We start from the raw sequence: 22,996 nt of genomic DNA, 5'->3' as shown, positions 1-22,996 counted from the left end.
TTTATTTTTAGTGGTGGCATGGGTAGAAGGAAAAGTGAAGTCTAAAGGTGAAGAGTTATGCAAATTCGTATCTTGGATCTCTCGTGATGGTTTAGTTTTAAGGTAAAAGACAATGAATAATATCTTCTTTTGAAGGGTAATTTTGATATTTTTAAAAGTTTTAAATGACAGATGTCATTATGTAATATAGATAATTGATGGATTATTAAGGACAAAAACCATTAGATAGTTTTTTTGAAAGCTTAGGTACTCCAACAGCACATTTTGAAGTTTGGGAACTGACTTGAGACAATTCCTAAATATAAGAATCATGAAATTTTTCAAAACATTATTGTAGGATAGGGATGAATCATGAGCTCGGGCTGGGCTCGAGCAGGTCTCGGGCCTAGTTTTTATAGGCTATGAACAGTATTAAGGACTTCCCGGGCCCGGCCAAGCCCGCACCCCATGCCCGGGTCCAAGGTCCTGGTGCGGGCCAGGGCCTGACACACTCTATGTTCAGTCGCCAAGTGGGTTGGTGCCAGAGGCGGTTAATAAAGCCGACCGTGTATTTTTAACTCTTGCGTGGCATAGCCTACTCCCCTTACAAGTTACAAGCAAGTAACTGCTCTCTCTCGTCATTCTAAAGAACAAGGCAACTGCACGAAAATTCGCGCCATCAGATCGCCGACGAGCCTAGATTCGGAACCATGAGGTTTCATGGTATGACGTTCTTCTGCTCTCGATCTCTAAACCCTAGAATTTTCTTCTTCTTGTACGACTTTTGATCGATCTAATCTTCGCATTTCTTCAGGTGAAAAAGGTCGGCCCAGCAAAAGGCATAAATCTTCATCCAAGGTTCTTCGCCTTTCCTTTTCTGTTCGTACAGTCTTTCTCTCTCTGATTTTGAATGATTCTAAGATTATTCGATTTATAGGAGGATCACCGGAACGCATTTGTTGAAGACGAAGATGCTTATTATGGAGAAGATTTCGACGAAGATAGTCGTGATGGTATTTTGCTCATTTTCGATTTCAAGTTTTAATTTTTCTTTTAGCAGCACTTTAATTGATTTTGGGTGAATTGAATGGGGCATTTTGTGGACGATCAAACGGCGAAAAAGAAACAAAAAAGAGGGATTTCACTAAGCTAGAACTGAAGCCTGATCATGCTAATCGTCCATTATGGGCTTGCGCCGATGGTCGGATCTTTCTTGAAACGTTCTCGCCCTTGTACAAACAAGCTTATGATTTTCTCATCGCCATTGCCGAGCCTGTTTGCAGGTAATAATTATTCGTGTTCGTCGTAGTCTTTACAAAGCTACCAATTAAGTTTCGTAATACGTCGTAATACTCAACTCAAAAATGCCCTATTCCTACTATTTGCAGTTAGCTTCTCTTATTATATATCCCAATTCTTCTCTATGAGGAGCCATATCATCTGTTTATTTGAGTTGTACTTCATATGACCCTTTTGTATATATTTGTGGTGCAAAGGCCGGAATCAATGCATGAATACAACCTTACACCCCACTCACTGTATGCTGCCGTATCGGTTGGACTAGAGACAGAAACTGTTATCACTGTCTTAAATAAATTGTCGAAAACAAAGCTCCCCAAGGAGATGATTGATTTCATTCATGCTTCTACTGCCAATTATGGAAAAGTAAAGCTCGTGCTGAAGAAGAACCGATACTTTGTAGAGTCCCCATTCCCAGAGGCAAGAACGGCATTCCATATTAGTGATTTTCTGTTGTATACAATTAAAGGGAGTTTTTGGTCCGAATGTGATTTTCTTATATATATATATATATATATATATATATATATATATATATTTGCATATGCAGGTGCTGAAGACATTGCTTCGAGACGATGTTATATCTCGAGCGAGAATTTCATCTGAGGTTTGGTGATTAAGCTTTTTTCCTTATTTATTTATTTTCTTTTTTCTTTTTGAAATGGTATCTATTTCTATATGACATATTATCTTCATCATCCTTCCAGAAGATATTTGTTTTTTTATTATGTTAGTTATTTTTTGATTCTAGGGAATTAGTTTGATGGGAATGTTTCAACACCAAAGGGTTTCAATTGTTCAATTGTTCACTACTATATGAGCGATATCTGTTTTTCATTTTAATTTAAGAAAAAGGGAACTTTAGAGATTGTGTCAGATGCCAAACAGAAGATATATACGCAAAGGGATGTATAATGATTGCAGAAGAGCTACTGACAAACAGCTCCACCAATGCCAAATACTACTACTCAACCATAGATTACATGTACAAGTGAGAATGCAGGTTCAAGTCTGAGAGCAGCCACTTTGTGCAAAATAAATGCCAATGGTTAGGCCTGTATCCAGTTCATTCCCAAGACCACGGAGAGAGACCGGGGTTTCTGTATTGGTTAGTTATAGGTTGATATTTCACAATGTTTCTGATGCAAAGTAAATGCTGAAGGTAGAGAGAGAGGGAGGGAGGGAGGGAGAGGTTTCTTTTTTCCAATATATATGCATTCTCATTGAGTTTATGTAGTTTTTGGAGAAGCTTTTTTATTCCAAGTATTCATGCATTCTTTCTTTATGTGGGAAGTTAAAACCTTGTACTCTTTCCTTTTTAGGGTTCACATGGCAGTGATGCATTTACTGTGAGCAAAACCATGGGTGAAATAGAAGGTAGTCATGGTGAGCTGCTGAATGGAGCTGAGTTGGCAGCTGCAGCTGAGGAAAAAGAAACACATTCATTTGAAATTGACCCTGCTCAGGTAAACTATTCCTGTTGACTGGTGTTCTGTTTATGACTATGAAGAACTATATGTGAATTGATTCTTAATGTCAGGTTGAGAATGTGAAGCAACGTTGCTTGCCTAATGCACTAAATTATCCTATGTTGGAGGAGTATGACTTTAGAAATGATACGGTGAGCAACATTTCTCATATACTCCTTTTTTATGCTTCTTTGCATTGGTGTTCAGAAATGAAACTTAAAATGGTATGTGCAATCAGTTAAATGTTGTATGGAAGAGGAAGTTAGTTAACATATTAATGAATGATTTTTAGATTCTTTATGTTACCTGATCTTCAAAATTTTGCATTAGTTAAACATTTTCTAAGGTTGCAGGTTAATCCAGATCTTAACATGGAACTGAAGCCTCAAGCACAACCACGCCCTTACCAGGAAAAGAGTCTTAGTAAAATGTTTGGAAATGGTAAGTTTCCTTCTTTTTTGGTTATATTGTAGCTCATCCTTGTGAGTATTGAACTAGTGAGCTGGGCTCTATAAAAATGCTTTGAGGTCAAGTATATGTAAGTTACTTTAGTGCATTTAACATTGGTAGTTAATAGATTATTGAGTACTTCTAAAGAAAGTACTTGCAGTCAGCAATTTTTTATGTCTTCTCTGTATGTGTTCTATTCAATTGTACTATTAGAATGTTTTGCCACCTGTACACCTGTTACAATGTTTTGATATGTTGAGCAACCATCCTGCATAAACTGTGCATGCGAATAAATTTTAAAATTGTTATCGTTTGGTTTAGTAATTTTTCAAATATTTTCTCTCTTGATTCCATGCTTCTGAGTTGTAGGGTGAGCATGCACTTTTTCAGTAATAGTATGCAAACCATGGCTTCATTACAAGGTTATAACAGCTCTAAATTGCAGGTAGAGCGAGATCTGGGATTATTGTTCTACCTTGTGGTGCTGGAAAGTCTCTAGTTGGTGTTTCTGCAGCATGTCGAATAAGAAAGAGTTGCCTTTGCTTAGCAACAAATGCTGTCTCTGTAGATCAATGGGCTTTCCAGTTCAAGTTGTGGTCTACCATACGAGATGAACAAATCTGCCGTTTCACATCTGACAGCAAAGAAAGATTTCGTGGTAATGCTGGTGTGGTTGTGACCACATACAACATGGTTGCCTTTGGTGGTAAACGATCTGAAGAGTCTGAAAAGATCATTGAGGAAATAAGAAATAGAGAATGGGGATTGCTTCTTATGGATGAGGTAATTATATAAAAGGCATGATTGCCTTGGCATAATGCATTCTTGCAGCAATCAGTTTCTTATTGGATGATATTTCTATGTTTTCATGTTTTGTTTCTGCAGGTGCATGTGGTTCCTGCACACATGTTCAGAAAAGTTATCAGTATCACCAAGTCTCATTGCAAACTTGGGCTCACTGGTCTGTGATGGACTCGGATTAATTTGAACATCATGCTATCTTAACTCTTTCTTTTCTGATTTGGTTGGCTTTCAATGACAGCAACTCTTGTGAGAGAGGATGAACGCATAACAGATTTGAACTTCCTTATTGGTCCTAAGTTGTATGAAGCTAACTGGTTGGATTTGGTAAAGGGGGGATTCATTGCAAATGTTCAGTGTGCTGAAGTATGGTGTCCAATGACAAAGGAGTTCTTTGCTGAATATTTAAAAAAGGAAAATTCCAAGAAAAAACAGGTTTATTGTTTGTCTTTAATTCGGTATCTTTTCCTTCCTTTTGCTTTGAAGAATAACATTACTTTTATCCAATAAAAGCCTCTTATTTTGATGAATTAACAATACATTAGTTCTTATGTTTCCATGAGTTATTAATCATGAAATGTTTTTACCTCTTGATGGTTTAAGTTTCTGCATTTCCAAAATCTGATAATGTTCACCTCCTAGTTTAAAATCACAAGGATTTAACCAATTGATCTAATACACTTGGTTTCATATAGATGGAGAACACAAACAGGGGAGATGGAGAGTTTCAACCAGTGATGAGATGGAAAGGGGAGTTGGAGACCGAAGCAAAAAAATTTTGTTCAAAGAAGGAATAGTGGATTAGCTGTGCTAAAGGTCAGAGAAGACAAAGGAGCCGCCATATTCTTACTAGGAGAAGGTGAGAAGCTATTTTCTGGCTAAAAGGGTTCATTGATGGAACAGTTCATTTTGTATAAACAAGGTTGGAAAGTTCTTTGGGGTTATTGGGAAAGAAATACGAAGTAGAGATGATAAATAATATGAAAGGTTGGTCCAAAGAAGGAAGGGAGTGGATTAGCTGTGCTAAAGGTCAGAGAAGACAAAAGAGCCACCATATTCTTAATAGGAGAAGGTGAGAAGCTATTTTCTGGCTAAAAGGGTTCATTGATGGAACAGTTTATTTTGTATAAACAAGGTTGGAAGTTCTTTGGGGTTATTGGGAAAGAAATACAAAGTAGAGATGATAAAGAATATGAAAGGTTGGTTCAATACTATAACAGAATGTTTTGGTGATAACAGAAGATAGTTGGCTTGCATTCCAGAGGCCATGGAGAGAAGAGGTTGGAGGTTATTTGCAGATAAGTTACAGGAGTTTTTGATGAGGTTGGAAGAGAATCAGTGGAAGTGCAAAATCCTTGTGTATAGACGGGTATGTATCAGCAATGAAAGAGAGATGATTGACTGTGTGGAATAGGGAGGAATCATAAGGAGAAAGGTTATGGGGCTTGAGTCCGAAAATACATGTGGCTAGTTCAACCAAATGCCAGAAGTTGATGATGGCTGAGTAGAAAGAAGTATGGAGGAGGCAGATGTTCATTCTCACAGCAGCAAGAGATGTTATAGATTGGGGGAAAATCTTGTAGTGCATTTTGAAGAAACTCAGTCTTAAGGTCCCTGCTTTTATTATGCCTTTTGGATGATCAAAATGCAGTCCTAGATGTTGAAGAAGAGGGGTTTGATCTCTTGACTGTTGAGACGGTGGAGACCATGGATGACCTGGTGTTGATCGAAAGTTGGCACATATCTTGTAACCAAATGGATGTTCCTCAAGGGAGTTTCTTACTAAAACTGATAGGGCTTCCTTTTAATCTTTGGAATGAAGATACTCTTGACAGAATTGTAAAGACCTTGGGTGGAGTTCTTATTAAGTTTAACCTTAAAGAGTTGCATGCAGTTAATCTTCAAGCGATGGAGATGAAGCAAGGAAAAATCTGGAGTTATTATTAAGTTTAACCTTAAAGAGTTGCATGCAGTTAATTTTCAAGTGATGGAGATGAAGCAAGGAAAAATCCCTCAAGCCATTTACTTGTTCCCAGATGGCTTATGGCTTAAGATTTGGTTGTTGATGGAAACTGAAGCATCACTGTGGAGTAAATGCTCAAAGGTTGAAGACTATGGAATCTTGGCAGGATGGGTGACATGTGGAGAAGAGAGATTGGGGAAGGAAGTAATTTTGGAGGGACAAGTATTGAAGGTAACTGAAAAGCCTCTCAGACTTTCCAATGGGGGTTCCACCCAAAAAGGAAAATAATTCAAAAACTTTTGAAAGTAGAGAAAGGGGAGTGGTTATTAAATCCTTTATAGAGGCTTTGAAAAATGGGGCAATGTCAGACCCTGGATGGGGACCACATAATAAAATGGAGTGACAAGGGACTATTAATTCAGAACTGGCTGGGAGAAGTATAAATCAGTTAGGAGTGGGAGACTCTACTAGAGCAGAATTATTAACTGCCCTGCAAGGTGTATGGTTTGCAACTCAACTAGGGGTGGAACAACTAATGGTTGAAGGGGACTCCAAGGTGTAGTAATAAGCTGGCTGCAAAATCCAGAGTCAGTAGTGTGGTGTCTAAGGAGTGAAGTAAAGAAGTTCGGGTAGCTGACAAGGAATATGTGTAAGAATACAATGGGTGGGGATATCACCAAATGCTTTGGTTGATTGTCTAGCCAAGCAAGGGGCTGCTAGGGAACTTTTGTATTGGGCACAACTGTAACTTGATTTTGTTTTTCTTCTTCAGTGGGAGAGGTCGCAGCTTGCACCTCTCCAAGGGTTGCTTGTATTAGATTATCTTTGCTATTTAATAAAAGAATTTATTTACAAAAAAGGATGAATCAATTAGTTGAATCAGGCTAGGTGTTTGGATGGTCGAACTGGAGCACGTAGGGATTTAAGTGGTTAGGTGAGTTGAATTTCAGGAAGTCTAAGAGGACTGACCAGAGACAATAAGTTACATCCATCATCGTCCTTAGTTGGTCCCTTAAAGAAGAACGACTCGAATAAGTCCTTGTTGTAGTAATGTTCAAGGGTGGATTCTCAATATTACAACTTTGGCCAGTCAGCCATGGATTTACCAAATCCCAGGTACTCCAGCGCTCGAGTGGAGGACAATAAAGAGGTTGATGGAGGTTGGGTAGATTGCAGTATTTCTGATGATGACTCTATTTTAGATATTGAGTCACTCATTGGCAGTGTGGGGGAAAATGGTAAGGTAGAAGGTGACAGGGGGGAGGTGTTTAGTGCTGCATTGCTCTTTGACATTAAGGAACTAAGGGCATGACAACTTTTACTTTGGTTCCAACGAAAGAAGTCAATAACATCACTTTGTGCAAGAAAGTTGATAGGGATGAAATCTGAAGCCTGAGTAGAGTAAAATCAGAAGCAAACCAAAACTATTAGCAGGATGTCCATAGGGAAATTGTTGAGGATATTCAGAGGCCTGTCAGAGAGACTCCAGGTGGGGATAAACAAACAGGGAAGGATAACAGAGCCTTCGTTCCTAGTAGTTGCTTCTTCCAACCCTATTGTTCAGCTACTATTGTCATTTTGGTTTCGGATACTTACTCTTGCTTTGTGCCTATTAGCTTTTCTCCAAGTGCCCAACCTAATTTAGAGCCACAAGTCCATGTTGGAGCGGACCATGCATTAAATTTGAGGGAAGATGTGGAAGAGAGAAAAGGAAAGAATGTGGTGGTTGATGAGGAGAATGACAGAAGAATTTGGGAATTAATAGAGGTTCTGTTTGAAGAGTTAAGAGGAAAGAATTAGAAGGAGAAAGTAATTTAAAAGAAAATGAGGGAGGTAATTTATGAGAGTGGGTGGTAGAAAAGGTGAAGGGAGAGATGGTGCTGTTGAGAGTAATAACAAAGATGAGGCTGTGGCAGATTTTGTTGGGAAGCTTGGCTGCAGTGTAAAGAACCCAAATGATATGAAGCCTTAGGGAAAAATAAGGGTGAAGGGAAGGTGAGGAAAAGGAAGTTGGGTGAAGTTTTAATACTAAAGCTAGATTTTGAAGAGATGAGGAGTTTAGCACGAGAAGGGAAAGGATAAGAGAGAGAATTACCTCAATGTTTTAAAAGGCGTGGGAGGTGTATGCCTGGAGGCGGCGAGGTGCCCCCAAAACGCCCGGAGGCGCATGACAGAAGCGTCCAGGCCATTGAGGCATACACCTCATGTACAGAAGCGTGGATAGAGGCGCACACTTCCAGGGAGGCGTACGCCTCTGGCACGCCTTTGGAAAGAGGCTTACACCTCCAATGTGTGTCATTTTTATACATTTAACAGATAACTTGTTTTAAGTTTTTTATGTTCTAATTGGTGGGGCCACGATTATATCATGGCCCCCATTGTATACAATTATTTTTTAAGTGAAAGAGGGGGAAATATCCCTCTTTCAAACCTGAACTTTGGGGCTCAAAAGAGAGAACTGAGTCTGAAGTCTGAACTCTGTCTCTGTGAAACCTGTGTGAAGAACAAGTCTCTACTCAGCTTCGACTTTCAATCTGCAACTTCGAGTTTGAGCAATCTGGTCTGGTATGTGTTTTTTTTTTTATTTTTTATTTTCTTTACCTTTCTTCTTCTTCTTCTTCTTCTTCTTCTTCTTCTTTAACCTGCAACTTCGAGCAACCTGCAACTTCTTCTTCTTCTTCTTTTGCACTTTGCAATCTGCAACTTCTTCTTTCTTCTTCTTCGAGCAACCTGCAGTTTCTTAGATGTGGTTATCTTATTTTTTTTATTCTATTTTCAATTGCAATCGAAGAGAGGTTGCTGTTGGACCAACCGACCAACCTGGGCGGCTGTGAACCTGTGACAAAGCTGCAAGCCTGCTGTTTTGGAGCAGCTACAGTAGTCCGAACCAGTGAAGAAGGAAGAAGAAGATGAGGAAGAAGACAAGAGAAAGAGAGAACAGGAGGGTTTAGTCGAACTGATAAGCCTTCCATTCAGTCGACCCCCTTGTGTTTATTAGGTTCTAATTACACTTACAAAGACTAAACTGCCCTCTCTTAAGTGTGGGGCAGAGTACTCTAATAAAACAGCCACATAAGCAAAGTACTTAACTGACATAAGATTACGAAATTACCCTTATTCGGCTCACTCTAACACTCCCCCTCAAGCTGGAGAATATATGTCATATAATCCCAGCTTGTTACATAGATGATTCACTTTCCCTGAGTTTAGAGCTTTTGTAAACAAATCTGCCCATTGATCATTCGAGCTCACATGTTCTGTGTTTATCTCTCCAGCAAGGACCTTCTCCCTCACAAAGTGGCAATCAACCTCTATGTGCTTTGTTCTCTCATGAAATACAGGATTGGATGAGATATGGAGTGCAGCTTGGTTGTCACAATACAGTCTCATAGGTTTATCCATGTGAAACCCAATTTCTTGTAGAAGATTCCTCAACCACACCAACTCACAGGTAGTATGTGCCATGGCCCTATACTCAGCTTCAGCACTACTTCTGGCCACAACCGTCTGCTTTTTACTCTTCCACGTCACAAGATTTCCTCCAAGAAATGTGCAATAGCCCGTAGTAGATCTTCTATCATTCACTGAGCCTGCCCAGTCTGCATCTGTATACTCCACTACTTCAAGTTTTCCTCCTGGTTTATACAATAGTCCACGGCCTGGAGCTCCTTTCAGATACCTCACAATTCTAAGAATTGCATCCCAGTGAGGTATACGAGGGTCCTGCATGAATTGGCTCACCACACTGACTGCAAAGGATATGTCGGGTCTCGTGATAGTTAGATAGTTCAAATACTTCCCCACTAGTCGTCTATACCTTCCAGGATCTTCAAATACTTCTCCTGTATCACTGCTCAAGAACATATTTTCTTTGGCACAGATTTACACCTTGTTTTGACCTGGCAACCTCTATTCCCAAGAAATATTTCAATGTTCCAAGATCTTTTGTTTGGAAATGGTTTTGCAAAAATACCTTTAATTTGCCAATCCCCAATTTATCACTGCCAGTAATGACAATATCATCCACATAGACCACTAATAGAATCTTCCCAGCTTCTGAGTCATAGCTGAACACTGAGTGATCTACCTGGCACTACTTCATTCCAAAACTCTTCACCACTTCACTGAACTTCCCAAACCAAGCACGCGGCGATTGTTTCAACCCATAAATTGCCTTTTTCAATCTGCATACCTCACCATCCTCCCCCTGAGCAACAAACCCAGGTGGTTGCTCCATATATACCTCCTCCACAAGATCACCATGGAGAAAGGCATTCTTGATATCAAGCTGAAACAGAGGCCAATCATACATAACTGCCAGGGAAATTAGTACACGAACAGAACCAATCTTAGCCACCGGAGAGAATGTCTCCATGTAGTCTACTCCATACAACTGGGAGTAACCTTTAGCAACAAGTCTGGCCTTCAGACGCTCTACACTACCATCTGGCAAGTATTTCACAGTATACACCCATTTACATCCCACAGCATGCTTACCAGGTGGGAGAGTAGTAAGTTCCCACGTTTGAGTATGTTGAAGAGCAGAAAGTTCCTCCTCCATTGCCTGCCGCCAATCAGGTGAACTGAGAGCTTCTTGGACATTGTTAGGTATGGAAATAGAGGATAAAAGGGAAACAAACTGGCGATGTGATGTAGAAAGACGAGATAATGAAACGAAATTGGAAATGGGATGGAGGGTAGAACTGCGTTTACCTTTCCGTAAGGCAATGGGTAGATCAAGGTTTGAGGGTTCAACAATAGGAGCTATGAGAGGATCCGCAGATGAGGTAGAAGCTGGAGGAGGGGCCGGTGCCGTTAGACGTGTATACACTTGCCGGATTGGTGGACGTTCGGTGGTGATCTGCATGGGATGAGGTGATGAGTCTACTCCAACAACAACATCTGGAACTGGATCACTGACAGGGAGAGGAAGAGGAAGTGCGGGTGGAGACGAGGGTGCTTCAGGACTTGAGAAGAAGGGGACTGACTCAAAAAATGTGACATCAGGACAGACATAGCACTTCCAGGTAATGGGATTATAACACTTGTACCCTTTCTGAGTCCGTGAGTAGCCAAGGAAGACACATTTAATTGAGCGTGCATCTAGCTTGTCTATTCCAGGGCTCAGATTGTGGACAAAGCACACACAACCAAAGACACGAGGAATTAATGGGAATGGAGATAAAGTGGGAAACAAGATAGAGAAGGGGGACCGACCATGAAGAATGAAGGAGGGCATCCGATTAGTGAGAAAACATGCAGTGAGTACAGCATCACTCCAAAAACGTTTAGGAACATTCATGTGGTGAAGAATAGACCGAGCAGTTTCAAGAAGCTGACGGTTCTTCCGTTCAGCTACCCCATTTTGTTGAGGGGTGTATGCACATGATGTCTGATGAATAATGCCATGCTGTTCTAAATACTGTTGAAATGAAGTAAGAAAGTATTCACGACCATTATCTGAACAGAGAATTTTGATTGGAACACCAAATTGTGTGCGTATTTCAGCATGAATTTTTTGAAAAATAGAAAACAATTCACTTCTTTCTTTCATTAAGTAAATCCATGTCATTCTTGAACAATCATCAATAAAGGAGACAAAATACTTGTACCCATTATAAGACTCTATTTTGATTGGACCCCAAACATCTGAATGAACCAAAGAAAAAGGACTCAACATACGACTCTCAACTCTTGGACTGAAGGACACACGACGATGTTTCCCAAACTGACATGACTCACATTGCAAAACTGACAAATGACTCAATGACGGGACCAACATCTTGAGAGCCTTGAGAGATGGATGTCCCAGTCGGCAATGCCATTGTAGAGGAGTAAGCGAAGTCTGAAGAGCAATTGAAGATCCACCACCGTCAAGATAGTACAGTCCACCAGCTTCATGCCCCCCACCAATCTTCTTCCCCGTCTTGAGATCCTGAAAAACACAGGTGGAAGGAAAGAAGGTAACGGAACAGTTAAGAGCTTTGGTTATTTTACTAACAGACATAAGATTGAATGGAAACTTAGGGACATATAAAACAGATGATAATGGCACAGGAGCCATGTCAATATTACCAACACCACATATGGGAGATGATGACCCATTGGCAAGTGTAACAGTTTGTGATGTGGAGGTTTCAGAGAGAGAAGAGAACACACCTGGAGTCCCGGTCATATGATCTGAGGCTCCAGAGTCAATAATCCAGGGAGAGGTTTTAGATGACATGCAAGCAATACCTGATTGGGCAAGTGTGGCAGTGGTATGCTGTGAAGTAGTTTGAAGGAACCGTTCATACTCATCACGCGGTACGCTCACCATTTCCCTCTCAGAGGTAGATGTAGATGTGGGATGAGTTCGGCCTGCCGGTTTACTGTCACTGATATCAACCTCACCCGCTACAGCATGATTAGCCCATTTAGAGGGAGGGCCATGTAGATCATAACAGAAATTCACTGTGTGTCTCTCTCTACCACAATGAGTGCATTTCCTTGTAGAGTTATTCTTCCCTCTGCCACGACCTCCCCCTGAGTCACGACCACCCCGACTAATCATGGAACTGCCACGGCCTCCTCGGGGAGCATGACCTCCCCCTCTTGTACTATATCCAACCCCTCGAGCTGTCACAAGTGCTGATCTATCAGACTGTGTGGAGTTCTCTGTCTGTCCCAAAGAGATTCTACGAAGCCTTGAGAATACTTCCTCAAGTGTAGGAAGAGTAGAGCCCCCCAATACTTGCGCTCTAATTGGTTCATATTCCAACTTCAGCCCCACTAAAAATCTTGTAACATCTAGTTGCTCCCTTTGCTGTTGCTGAACTTTAATATCTGGAGTAAGGGGGTGATAGACATTGAGTTCATTCCTTATATTCTTCATGTTGGCATAGTACTCTTCTAGTGTTTTGGTTCCTTGTTGTAAATCAAAATACTCCTGATAAAGCTGATACACTCTTGTTGTGTTATCTTGTCCAGAATATAGCTTCTTAGCATGCTCCCATATATCCTTAGCCGTATCAAGAAACATGAAGTTGGCACTAATTTTAGGTTCCATACTATTCCACAGCCAAGTCATGATTTGAGCATCTTCTTGCTCCCAATCATCAAACCCTGGAGAGTCCTCCGATGGCTTTTCATCTCTTACATGCTTTACTTTCTTCTTTGCCTTGAGAAACACTTCCACTGATTTAGCCCATGGAACATAGTTCTCCCCATTCAGCTTAATTGAGGTCATTTGTACCCCTAGGTAGTCGGAGGAAATTACCACATTAGGTTTCTGATCATTGTAGCCATCTCCTTTTTAGGGCAACAATGAACCTAGTTCTCTAGGTTCTAATTAGTACTAACTGATTCTTGAAGGGTTCCTACCCAGAAATACCAGCAACACAAGAGGACTAAATAACCAACCTTCCTTTGAGAGTATCAGCCAACCATTCACTGCTGAAATCACCTTCCTTGATGAAGAAAACTGTGCGCAGCAGAGAGCAACGAACTGTGATGTCTCAGACCTAGGGCGAACCAGCTCTCTCCATTAACCAACTAGAAACGAAGAGGAGGGTGTCACGAACACAGCTGAGATGCTTTGCAAGCGGAAGCAGGTCAGAAACCTTGCTCTGATACCATGTTTTGGAGCAGCTACAGTAGTCCGAACCAGTGAAGAAGGAAGAAGAAGATGAGGAAGAAGACAAGAGAAAGAGAGAACAGGAGGGTTTAGTCGAACTGATCAGCCTTCCATTCAGTCGACCCCCTTGTGTTTATTAGGTTCTAATTACACTTACAAAGACTAAACTGCCCTCTCTTAAGTGTGGGGCAGAGTACTCTAATAAAACAGCCACATAAGCAAAGTACTTAACTGACATAAGATTACTAAATTACCCTTATTCGGCTCACTCTAACACCTGCAACGTTTTTTTTTTTTTTTTGGGATCAATAAGCTTCAACGGTTAGTACTTAGTGGTTATGTTATTCATTTCTTTTGTTTCTTTGTTTCTTTTTTTTTCTTGATTTTAGTAGTTTTGTTTCAGCCTTATTTAAAAGAGCTACATGAATAAATTATGCCACACAGCCATGTTATGTAATCTATTGATTCTGTTCTTCCTATTTTAGTGTTATATATGTTTTTATGCTTAAAATATCTATTTTTTTTATTTATATACTCACTATAATTATAAAAAATATATATATACTTGAGGCTTACGCCTCCCTGTGCTTGGGAGGCTTGCGCCTCCCGCATTCTGAACTACGTCTCATGCCTCCGGGTAGTGGAACGCCTCGTGTCACACCTCTGCGTTTTAAAACACTGAACTACCTTTTGCCTTCCTAATTTTCTGAGGTTGATGAGGGGAGTACTGAGGTTGAAGATGAGAGCAGTCTTAGAAATAAAGAAATTATTTTAGTTAGGGGTGACTCAATGGGCTTAGGAATTAATGGAGAGTAAGATTAAGGAATGGAATGTTCAACAATTTGGAAGGATTGAAGAAAGAAAGTAAATGATGATTGAAGAAAGTAAATGTTCAACAATTAATGAGATTCCCTAGGAAGTTGCAATTTTTGAAGACTAAGATTAAGGAATGGAATGCTCAACAATTTGGGAGGATTGAAGAAAGAAAGTAAATGGTGATTTTTCAAATTGAAATGCTGGATGAGAAGGAAGGGAGGGGCACATTTTAGGAAAGGGATAAGGAAGCAGTTGGGAGATATCCTTTATAGAGAGGAAATTAGCTGGAGGCAAAAATCAAGGCATAAATGGGTTAAGGAGGGTGATAGAAGTACTAAGTTTTTCCATGCACTGGCTAATGGTAGAAAAAGGAAAAATTATACCTCAAGATTAGTGATGGATGGTGTAACAATCACATAGCAAAATGAGATAGATAGGGCCTTTAAAGAGCATTTCAGATCCATTTATAGAAGGCCCTTGAATGATAGAGTTTTAGAGTGTGGCTAGATGGCCTTAATTGGCCAAGATTATCAAATGACTTAGGATTGGTTGGAGAAGAGTTTTGAGCTGGAGGAAATTAAGGTGGCTCTATTTTCTATGGACAGATCTAAAGAACCTAGGCTGGATGGGTTCACAATGGCATTTTATCAAGATTGTTGGGACATTTTGAAAGATGATTCGTAGGAAGTGTAAAATGAATTCTTTGGGGGGGGTGGGAATAATAAATTCAGGCCTGAACTCAATTTTTATTGCTTTGGTTCCTAAGAAGTTTGATGCAACCCATCCTCGAGAGTTCAGGCCCATTAGCTTGGTGAACAGTAATATAAATAATAGCTAAGGTTCTATCATTGAAGATTAAGTTAGTTTTCCCCATCATTATTTCACTTGTTCAAATTGCTTTTGTGAAGAATAGACAAATCATTGATCAAATCCTTATTATGAATGAGAGTGTGGAGGAGATGAAAAGAGGAAAAGGAAGACTTAGTTTGCAAATTGAATTTAGAAAAGGCTTATGATGTGGTGGACTGGTCTTTTTTTTTGACAAGTAAAAATTCTTTTATACTTCATTAAATCAGTAAATATTAGCAATTGTTACAAGCTTCCATATTGGAAGCACGAGGTGTAGCCTCACTCATAAAGAAAAGACAATGCAAGAACTATAATTGAGCCCAAAACAATTGATCCCTAGTTATTCCTTGCTTAGCCAATGAATCAACCATAGCATTTAGCCTCCCCCACCCATTGTATAACCAAGATCACTTGCTTTGTAAACCATTTGGATTTCTTCATTTTGTCTTGATGGCACCATATCATTGAATCCGGGTCTTTTAGCCAGCCCACCACCACCTTGGAGTTTCCTTCAATCACCAAGTTTTCCAAATTCATATCTTTTGCAATCTGAACACCTTGTAGGACTACAAACAATTTAGCCCTTATAGAGTCTCCATTCCCCACCGGTCCTGAAGGCAAGATCAGTCCAACTGAGTTGTCTTCTCCTCTCTGTGTTGTGTCTGGTGTGTTTTTCATGTCCGCCCTGCTCTCTATTTATAACCTTAAAGAGACAACCTACTAATCTGATTAGGAGTCTTCTGATCCAAATCTTTATTTATATTTGGATCTGAACTCTTTAAGTGATAAGGATAATCCCTTATCTTATTTGCAGTTAAAGATCAGCTTATTCCTAATCAAATTAAGAGTTTCTTGATCCAAATCTTTATTTGGATCTAGACTCTTTAAGTGGATAAGACTTATCCTCTTATCCTTATCTGCTGATCCAAACCCAGATCTGCCCCTATTTAATTAATCAAATTAACCCAGTTCGAAGTGGGCTTTTAGGCCCATTAAGCTTTCAGGCTCACTTCCTTTTAATGTTGGCTAGCTTGGTTCTCTTTATATGGCATGGGACCCTAACATTGATATACACATCGGTCACATGGGTTCAACCTAGCTTCTGTTACAAGGCCTGGCCGAATTCATTGCTGAATACAGTGAACCTCTGAGTCCAACACCATGGGCTCTTAATGGGCCCAACATTTACACTAAATGGTCCTTGGGTCCATTCATCTTATGAAGGCCCAAGGATTGTGGGTAGATGCAAGATTAGCCCATCAGGTATAACCCTTAATGGTCTTACACTTAACCTCTCAGCCCTTAATGATCAAACACTGCCCGGCAAGAGAGGACCTCTCCCTCGGCTGCAAGGTACAGTGCTGCACTCTCCACTCACATGAATCCCATGAATTATAACCTTTTGCAAACATTTTGAAACCATAATATATAAGTATATCTCTATATAAATATATTTTGCAAAAACAAATTTCAAACACATTTGAAATCTATTGCCGGTAGTTTAGATTTCCATTAGAGAGCATTTTCCCGATCATTCACTTTGTCCGACATAGGGGCTGATTCTGTCACAATGATCACCCACTCAGATGAGTTCTCGGACTGCCCCAACATACCTAGGTTTTGACCCCCTCTAAGGATCTCATTGATTGGCACATCAAAGACAGTCCAATGCGACACCTAGTGCAGTATCATAATCGAGTTTAGGGGTCTGGTGTAACATTCTAGTTTTGCCCATCTGTCTCCAAGGTCTAGGACAATATTGTAATTTTGGTCCAGTTCAAGGTTTCAAGAAAACCCACAGCATGTACCTCAGGTCTCACCCTAGCAGTTGAGACAAGTCACTCCAACCAACTTGGCGGCACATTAGTGTCAACTTTGGTAGGATAAATCTCCCAGATCTATCCAACAATTGCGAAGATTTTAAACTAATATGAGTCTCATGTGTGTCCAGTTTAAGGGTATTACATAGAAACATACCACCATGAGCCAAATATGTACTTTATTCATTTACAATAAATGTTATAATGTACATCATGCTGATTGGAGCTAAGGGCATACACTGTCTAACAACTCCCACTTGCACTTAGGTCCAATCGGGTACAAGTCGGAGTCCCATACTTTCCACGTGTTTCTCAAACACTTTTTGTGTTAGTAGCTTAGTCAATGGGTCTACTACATTTTCCGCTGATGCTACCTTCTGAATCAGGACGTCCCTTCTTCCAACTATCTTCCGCATTTAATGGTACTTCCTTTCGATGTGCTTTGACTTTGAGTGGGTCCTTAGCTTGAGCAATGGCTCCAGTATTGTCACATAATAATGGAATGGGTGATGTGCTGGATGGAACTACTCCTAATTCCTGAATGAACTTGTTCATCCATACGGCTTCCTTGGCAGCTTCACTTGCGGCAATGTACTCGGCTTCGATTGTGGAATCTGTAGTGGACCCTTGTTTGCTGCTTTTCCAGCTAACTGCACAGGACCCCATCATAAAGATGTATCTAGATGTAGTATTTCTATCATCTGGGTCTGACTAGAAATCGGCATCAGTATACCCAAGGATCTGTAGTGAACTACCATTGAATACAAGACAAAACTCTTTTGTCTTCGAAGGTATTTTAGTATGTTTTTCATAGCGGTCCAATGTTCTTGTCCTAGGTTAGTCTGGTATCTACTGACCACACTCATGGCCTGAGTAATGTCTGGTTGAGTGCACAGTATGGCATACATGATGCTCCCTATGACAGAGGCATATGGAACTTTTTTCATGCCCTCAATCTCCTTAGGTGTCTTGGGAGACATACCTTTGGAGAGAGTGACTCTATGTCTGAAAGGAACATTTTCTTTCTTGGAGTTTTTCATACTGTATCTCTTGACTATCTTGTTAATGTAAGTAGACTGGGATAATCCTATTATCCTTTTCGATCCATCTCTATAGAGTCGAAGGCCCAAGATATAAGAGGCTTCTTCAAGATCTTTCATTGAGAATTGCTGTGAAAGCCATACTTTCACTGTAGTCAACATTCCTACGTCATTCCCAATGAGTTGAATGTCGTCTACATACAGAACCAAGAACGTAACCTTATCTCCACTGGTCTTCCTATAAACATAGGGCTCATCCGGATTCTGCTCAAAGTCAAACTGTTTGACAGTAGAGTCAAACCGGATGTTCCAGCTTCTAGAAGCTTGCTTAAGTCCATATATGGATCAATTAAGTTTACATACCATGTGTTCCTGACCTGCAGCTATAAAACCTTGTGGTTGTTGCATATAGATATATTCAGTAAGATCTCCATTCAGGATTGCAGTTTTGACATCCATTTGCCAATTCTCGTAGTCATGGTATCTGCTACATTTAGCAGGATCCTAATGGATTTAAGCATGGCCACGGGCAAAAAGGTTTTCTCATAATCAATTCTCTCTTTCTGAGTGTACTCTTTTGCCACAAGACGAGCCTTATAGGTTTCAACCTTACCATCGGTGCCTTTCTTCCTCTTATAGATCCATTTGCAACCATTTGCTTTACCCCAGGGGGCAGATCTAACAGAGTCCAGACTCTATTGGCTTCCATTGAGTTCATCTTATTTTAATGGCATCTACCCACTTCAAGGAATCTATGTCCAAGATAGCTTCCGTATAAGTCACGGGATCCTCCTCACTAGTCGTGGCTTCCACCAAGTAACTTTCTTGGTCAGAACCATAGTGAACTGGAGGCCTGGATGCCCGGGTAGATCTGCTAGGTTGGTTATTAACTGGAGCTTGTGGGACATCTCCCATTACCCTTGAGTTCTCATCATCAAGAACTTCCTTGACGATGATTGTTCAGAAAATAGGCATTTCGACTACAGAACACCTTCTGCTCTCCTGGGTCATAGAATAAATACCCTACACAACCTTTTGGGTAACCTACAAATAGGCAACCGCTAGTCTTAGATTCCAATTTGTTAGCACTTGTTCTTTTAACATGTGCTGGACAACCCCAAATCTTCAAGTGTCTTACACTTGGTTTCTTACTAGTCTAAAGCTCATAAGGAGTCTTTGGAACGGATTTGGTTGGAACCCGGTTCAACACGTATATCGCAGTCTCCAATGTGTATCCCCAAAAGGATGTGGGTAATTTCGAGTGTATGAGAAGTGAATGGACCATATCCAATAAAGCCTGGTTCCTCTTTGATACACTGTTTAATTGTGGTGAAGCAGGAGGAGCTAGTTGTGATACTATCCCATTTTCCTTTAAGTAGTCCCTGAATTCGTTAGAGAGAGATTCGCCTCTTCGATCTGATCGAAGGGCCTTAATGTGTCTCCCCAACTGTTTCTCGACTTCGTGCCTAAACTCATTGAACTTTTCAAAGGATTCAGACTTGTGTCTCATTAGGTACATGTAACCATACCGAGAATGATCATCGGTAAATGTTATGAAATAAACGTGCTGACTACATGTCCTAACATTCATGGAACTACATACATCAGTATGTATAAGGTCAAGCGTGCCTGTTGATCTTTCAGGCTTACCGTTAAATGGCTGTTTCGTCATTTTACCCTAAAGGCAAGGTTCACAGGTTGGGAGATCTTCTACAGTTATAAAGTCCAAAGGACCATCCTTTATCAACCTAGTGATACGATCTATGTTAATGTGGCCAAGTCGGTAATGCAACAGGCACGTGGGATTGACTATATCACGGGTTCCTTTCTTGGGGTTATTATTCGACGTAGTTTTAGTTATATTTGCTTCTAGAGAAGGATGGAGAACATAGAGACAGTTCTCAAGTTCTCCATATGCGAGGAATTTGTTATTCCTTTTGATAGTAATCATATTACTAAAAAGAACAGAATAACCATCCGCACATAGTTTTGAAACAAATCAAATTTCTTCTCAAATTGGGTACATAAAGACAATCTTTTAATGTAATTATTCCTTCTCTGAAATACAATTCTACGGTTCCTATGGCTGTAGATGCAACACTTGCGGAATTCCCCATGTAAAGAATCACGTTTTTGTCACTCAGTCTTCTACTTGTCTTAAACCCCTACAATGTATTTCATGCCTGAGTAAAAGCCCAAAGTCAATACACCAGGAAGCAGAAGTGACCAATATATTGGTCTCTATGACAAAGGATTCGAAGTTACCTTGTTTCTAGGTCTCCAGGTACTGAGGACAGCTCCTCTTCCAGTGGTTGGTCTGTTTGCAGAAGTGACAGGCATCTGATGCCTTGTCCTTCTTTTGCTTTTTAGGTTTGCTAGTTTTCTTCTGAGGTTTCTACTTTGCTTTCCTCTTCTTGCCCGATTTGCCACCTTCAACAAGCATGGCTATGGGCTCATCCTTCTTTATCAGTTCTTTGGCCCTCTGTAACATATTGTTGAGCTCCTGAAGGCTAACATTTAGCTTGTTCATATTGTAATTCATTATGAACTGATTGAAGGAAGGAGGCAAAGTGTTCAGGATGGCATCAACTTTGGTGACATGATCTAGCCCAGATCCAAAGACCTCCAGTTCATTGATGTATCCCATCATCTTAAGACAATGGTTACGAACTAGTTGGTTCTGACGAGTAGAACGATTCTGCTCTTCATACATTGTCCTTAGACTATCCAAGATATCCTTGGACACTTCGATTTGTCGCTGTATCTGATTGTCTAAGGAGGCTATGATGTAGCACCGGGCAAGAGAATTTTTCTCTTCCCATTCTTGGTATTCCCTCATGCGGGCCTCAAAAGCCCTATCACCCGGATGATTCTAAGTAGGGTTCTTAGCAATTTTGTCCAATTTCTTGGACGTCAGAACCAACATAAGGTTACGAAACCAGTCGGCGTAATTTGGGCCCTTAAGCTTATTATCGTCCAACATTTTGGCGAATTGTCTGTTTGCCATTTCTGATAAAAGGCAAAGCAAATATTACTCTACAACCTGATTTGATTCATGTTATCTACATAGATATGGCTTTGGAAATGTGGGATCACATCCACTCATCTCATGAACTTTCCCTTTGGCCTCTGTCAGACAAGGTTCATTGCCATTTTAGGTTAAACATTTCTGTCCAGTAAGCGCTTACCCATCATATTCATGAACGCCAAGGTATCGTGAGAGAGTCTTCCATTTTAGGATAGGCCCCTCCCACATCGGTCTATGACGCCCCTATCATCTTATGAAACAATCCAACAGATCCAACAAATGGATAGCCCAATTTTATGGTGAATCTTCTCATTACTGAAGGACCCACCTTCATGCTAATGATGGAAGGCCTTTAGAGAGTTCATCATATGAATTTTCCTATCACGTGCACTTATATTTCAGTAGAGGGAACGGAATATTACGCCCTAGTTTTATTTAGGTCAAACCAGAGTGGCTCCCACTAGCTTTCTTAAAGCCAGATTTAAATGGGCTCTAAACGGCTAGGGCTCCACATAGTTCCTCTTGGTGAGGAAGTTGATGTGGGGCCCACCAAACGGGGAGATCATCCAATGATCTCTTATGGACACCATGGCAATGATGTGCATTCAGCCATGGTGTGCAAAAGAGCCATTATCGAATAAACATGGGCCAAGTACTTATGGCCCATGTACGTAGCACATCACACATCCATACATCACCATGCATGAAATAAATTGATCCAATCAAATAAAATATCTGTAAAACCCTTAATTAATTAGATTAAATCAGTATCAACCCAACAGAGCCCATAATATTATCATATAACATTATCTAGGTACATGGGCTGTACTGAAAAAGGCAGTTCGGCCCATGCAACTAAATCAGGGCTGATTTAGTTTTATTACATCAAAATTGGGTTTTACAGAGATGGGCCGAATTAAAACTTGAAGTGGGCCATCAACCCTCTGGCCTAAATCGAATTAGGGTCAGAAAAACCAACCGCATCGAACCAACAATTCGGTCAAACCAGTTTGGACCAAATCTAGTGCAAATCGGCCCAAGTTTTGGTGTCCAGTTCAAGATTTAATTCAAGAATAATGATATGAAAAATAAATTAATTTTAAATAATCAAATTATCAAGAAACAAAAATCAGAGGGCTGCATTATGAATTTCTTGGATGTCCTGCAAACCTGCAAAGAACAGTTAATCACAGATTGCAGAATTGATATCTGCAAAATCGTAGATCGCAAAACTCCATTCTGCGAAATCTTCTTCTCCTCTGTTGTGCATTCCAACAAACTTCTGATGGAAATAAAATAGAAAAACCTAATTTTTCTATTATTACATCACATCGAATTCCTATACAATTTGTCTAAAAATAAAAAAAAATATTTACAAACCAAATTGAATAGAAAAGAAATTGCAGGGTGCGCCAATCTTGGCACAAAAAAAATTCAATCTCCATCACACGTGTAGCCCAAAAATTCAAGAAACATTCACAGAACAATTCTATAAATATGAAAGAATAATAAAGAATTATTTTCTAGACCATTTACCCAAAATCTGGAAACCAATTTCCAAAAAAAACGCCAACTGCGCAAATCGAGTAGAACGCCTTTTACCCATTTGCACAGATTCAGATCTGTTCTAATTTGGTTCAAGACTTGAACCTGGCTTTGATACCGCTGAAGGGAATGGAAGATCCATCTTATGGATGGCCGAACCCTACAGGAAGGTTGGGCGAAATTTCAAAAATTTCTTTACTCCCATTCGAAAAGCCTATTCCCAATTTAGAAAATTGCATTTTCAAGGTTCGTTCTTTTAACCAAACCGGACCAAATCTGAAACCAAGAATAGGGAGGGATATACCTGATACGGAATCCACGC

The 22,996-nt window shown here is 40.2% G+C and overlaps 1 protein-coding gene across 1 annotated transcript in view; it reads left to right on the top strand.

Annotated features, from left to right (window-relative positions):
• The first annotated feature begins 327 nt into the window (after positions 1-327).
• The window catches only part of LOC148848763 (general transcription and DNA repair factor IIH helicase/translocase subunit XPB1), a 45,462-nt gene continuing 22,793 nt past the window's right edge, over positions 328-22,996 (top strand). The window contains exons 1-12 of the mRNA XM_088949910.1: positions 328-702; positions 794-837; positions 917-992; positions 1,103-1,262; positions 1,476-1,698; positions 1,829-1,885; positions 2,601-2,744; positions 2,819-2,899; positions 3,101-3,188; positions 3,643-3,980; positions 4,083-4,158; positions 4,240-4,433. Of these exons, the coding sequence (XP_088806036.1) occupies positions 690-702; positions 794-837; positions 917-992; positions 1,103-1,262; positions 1,476-1,698; positions 1,829-1,885; positions 2,601-2,744; positions 2,819-2,899; positions 3,101-3,188; positions 3,643-3,980; positions 4,083-4,158; positions 4,240-4,433 (1,494 nt within the window). The 5' untranslated portion in view covers positions 328-689. The remainder of the gene's footprint in view (positions 703-793; positions 838-916; positions 993-1,102; positions 1,263-1,475; positions 1,699-1,828; positions 1,886-2,600; positions 2,745-2,818; positions 2,900-3,100; positions 3,189-3,642; positions 3,981-4,082; positions 4,159-4,239; positions 4,434-22,996) is intronic.

This window comes from Nelumbo lutea, chromosome 6 (assembly GCF_056320005.1).
Source record: "Nelumbo lutea isolate HS-2025 chromosome 6, American lotus-T2T, whole genome shotgun sequence".
Lineage (NCBI taxonomy): Eukaryota > Viridiplantae > Streptophyta > Magnoliopsida > Proteales > Nelumbonaceae > Nelumbo > Nelumbo lutea.
The sequence above is the reverse complement of the archived record's forward strand: the minus strand, read 5'-3'. Positions and strand labels throughout refer to the sequence as shown.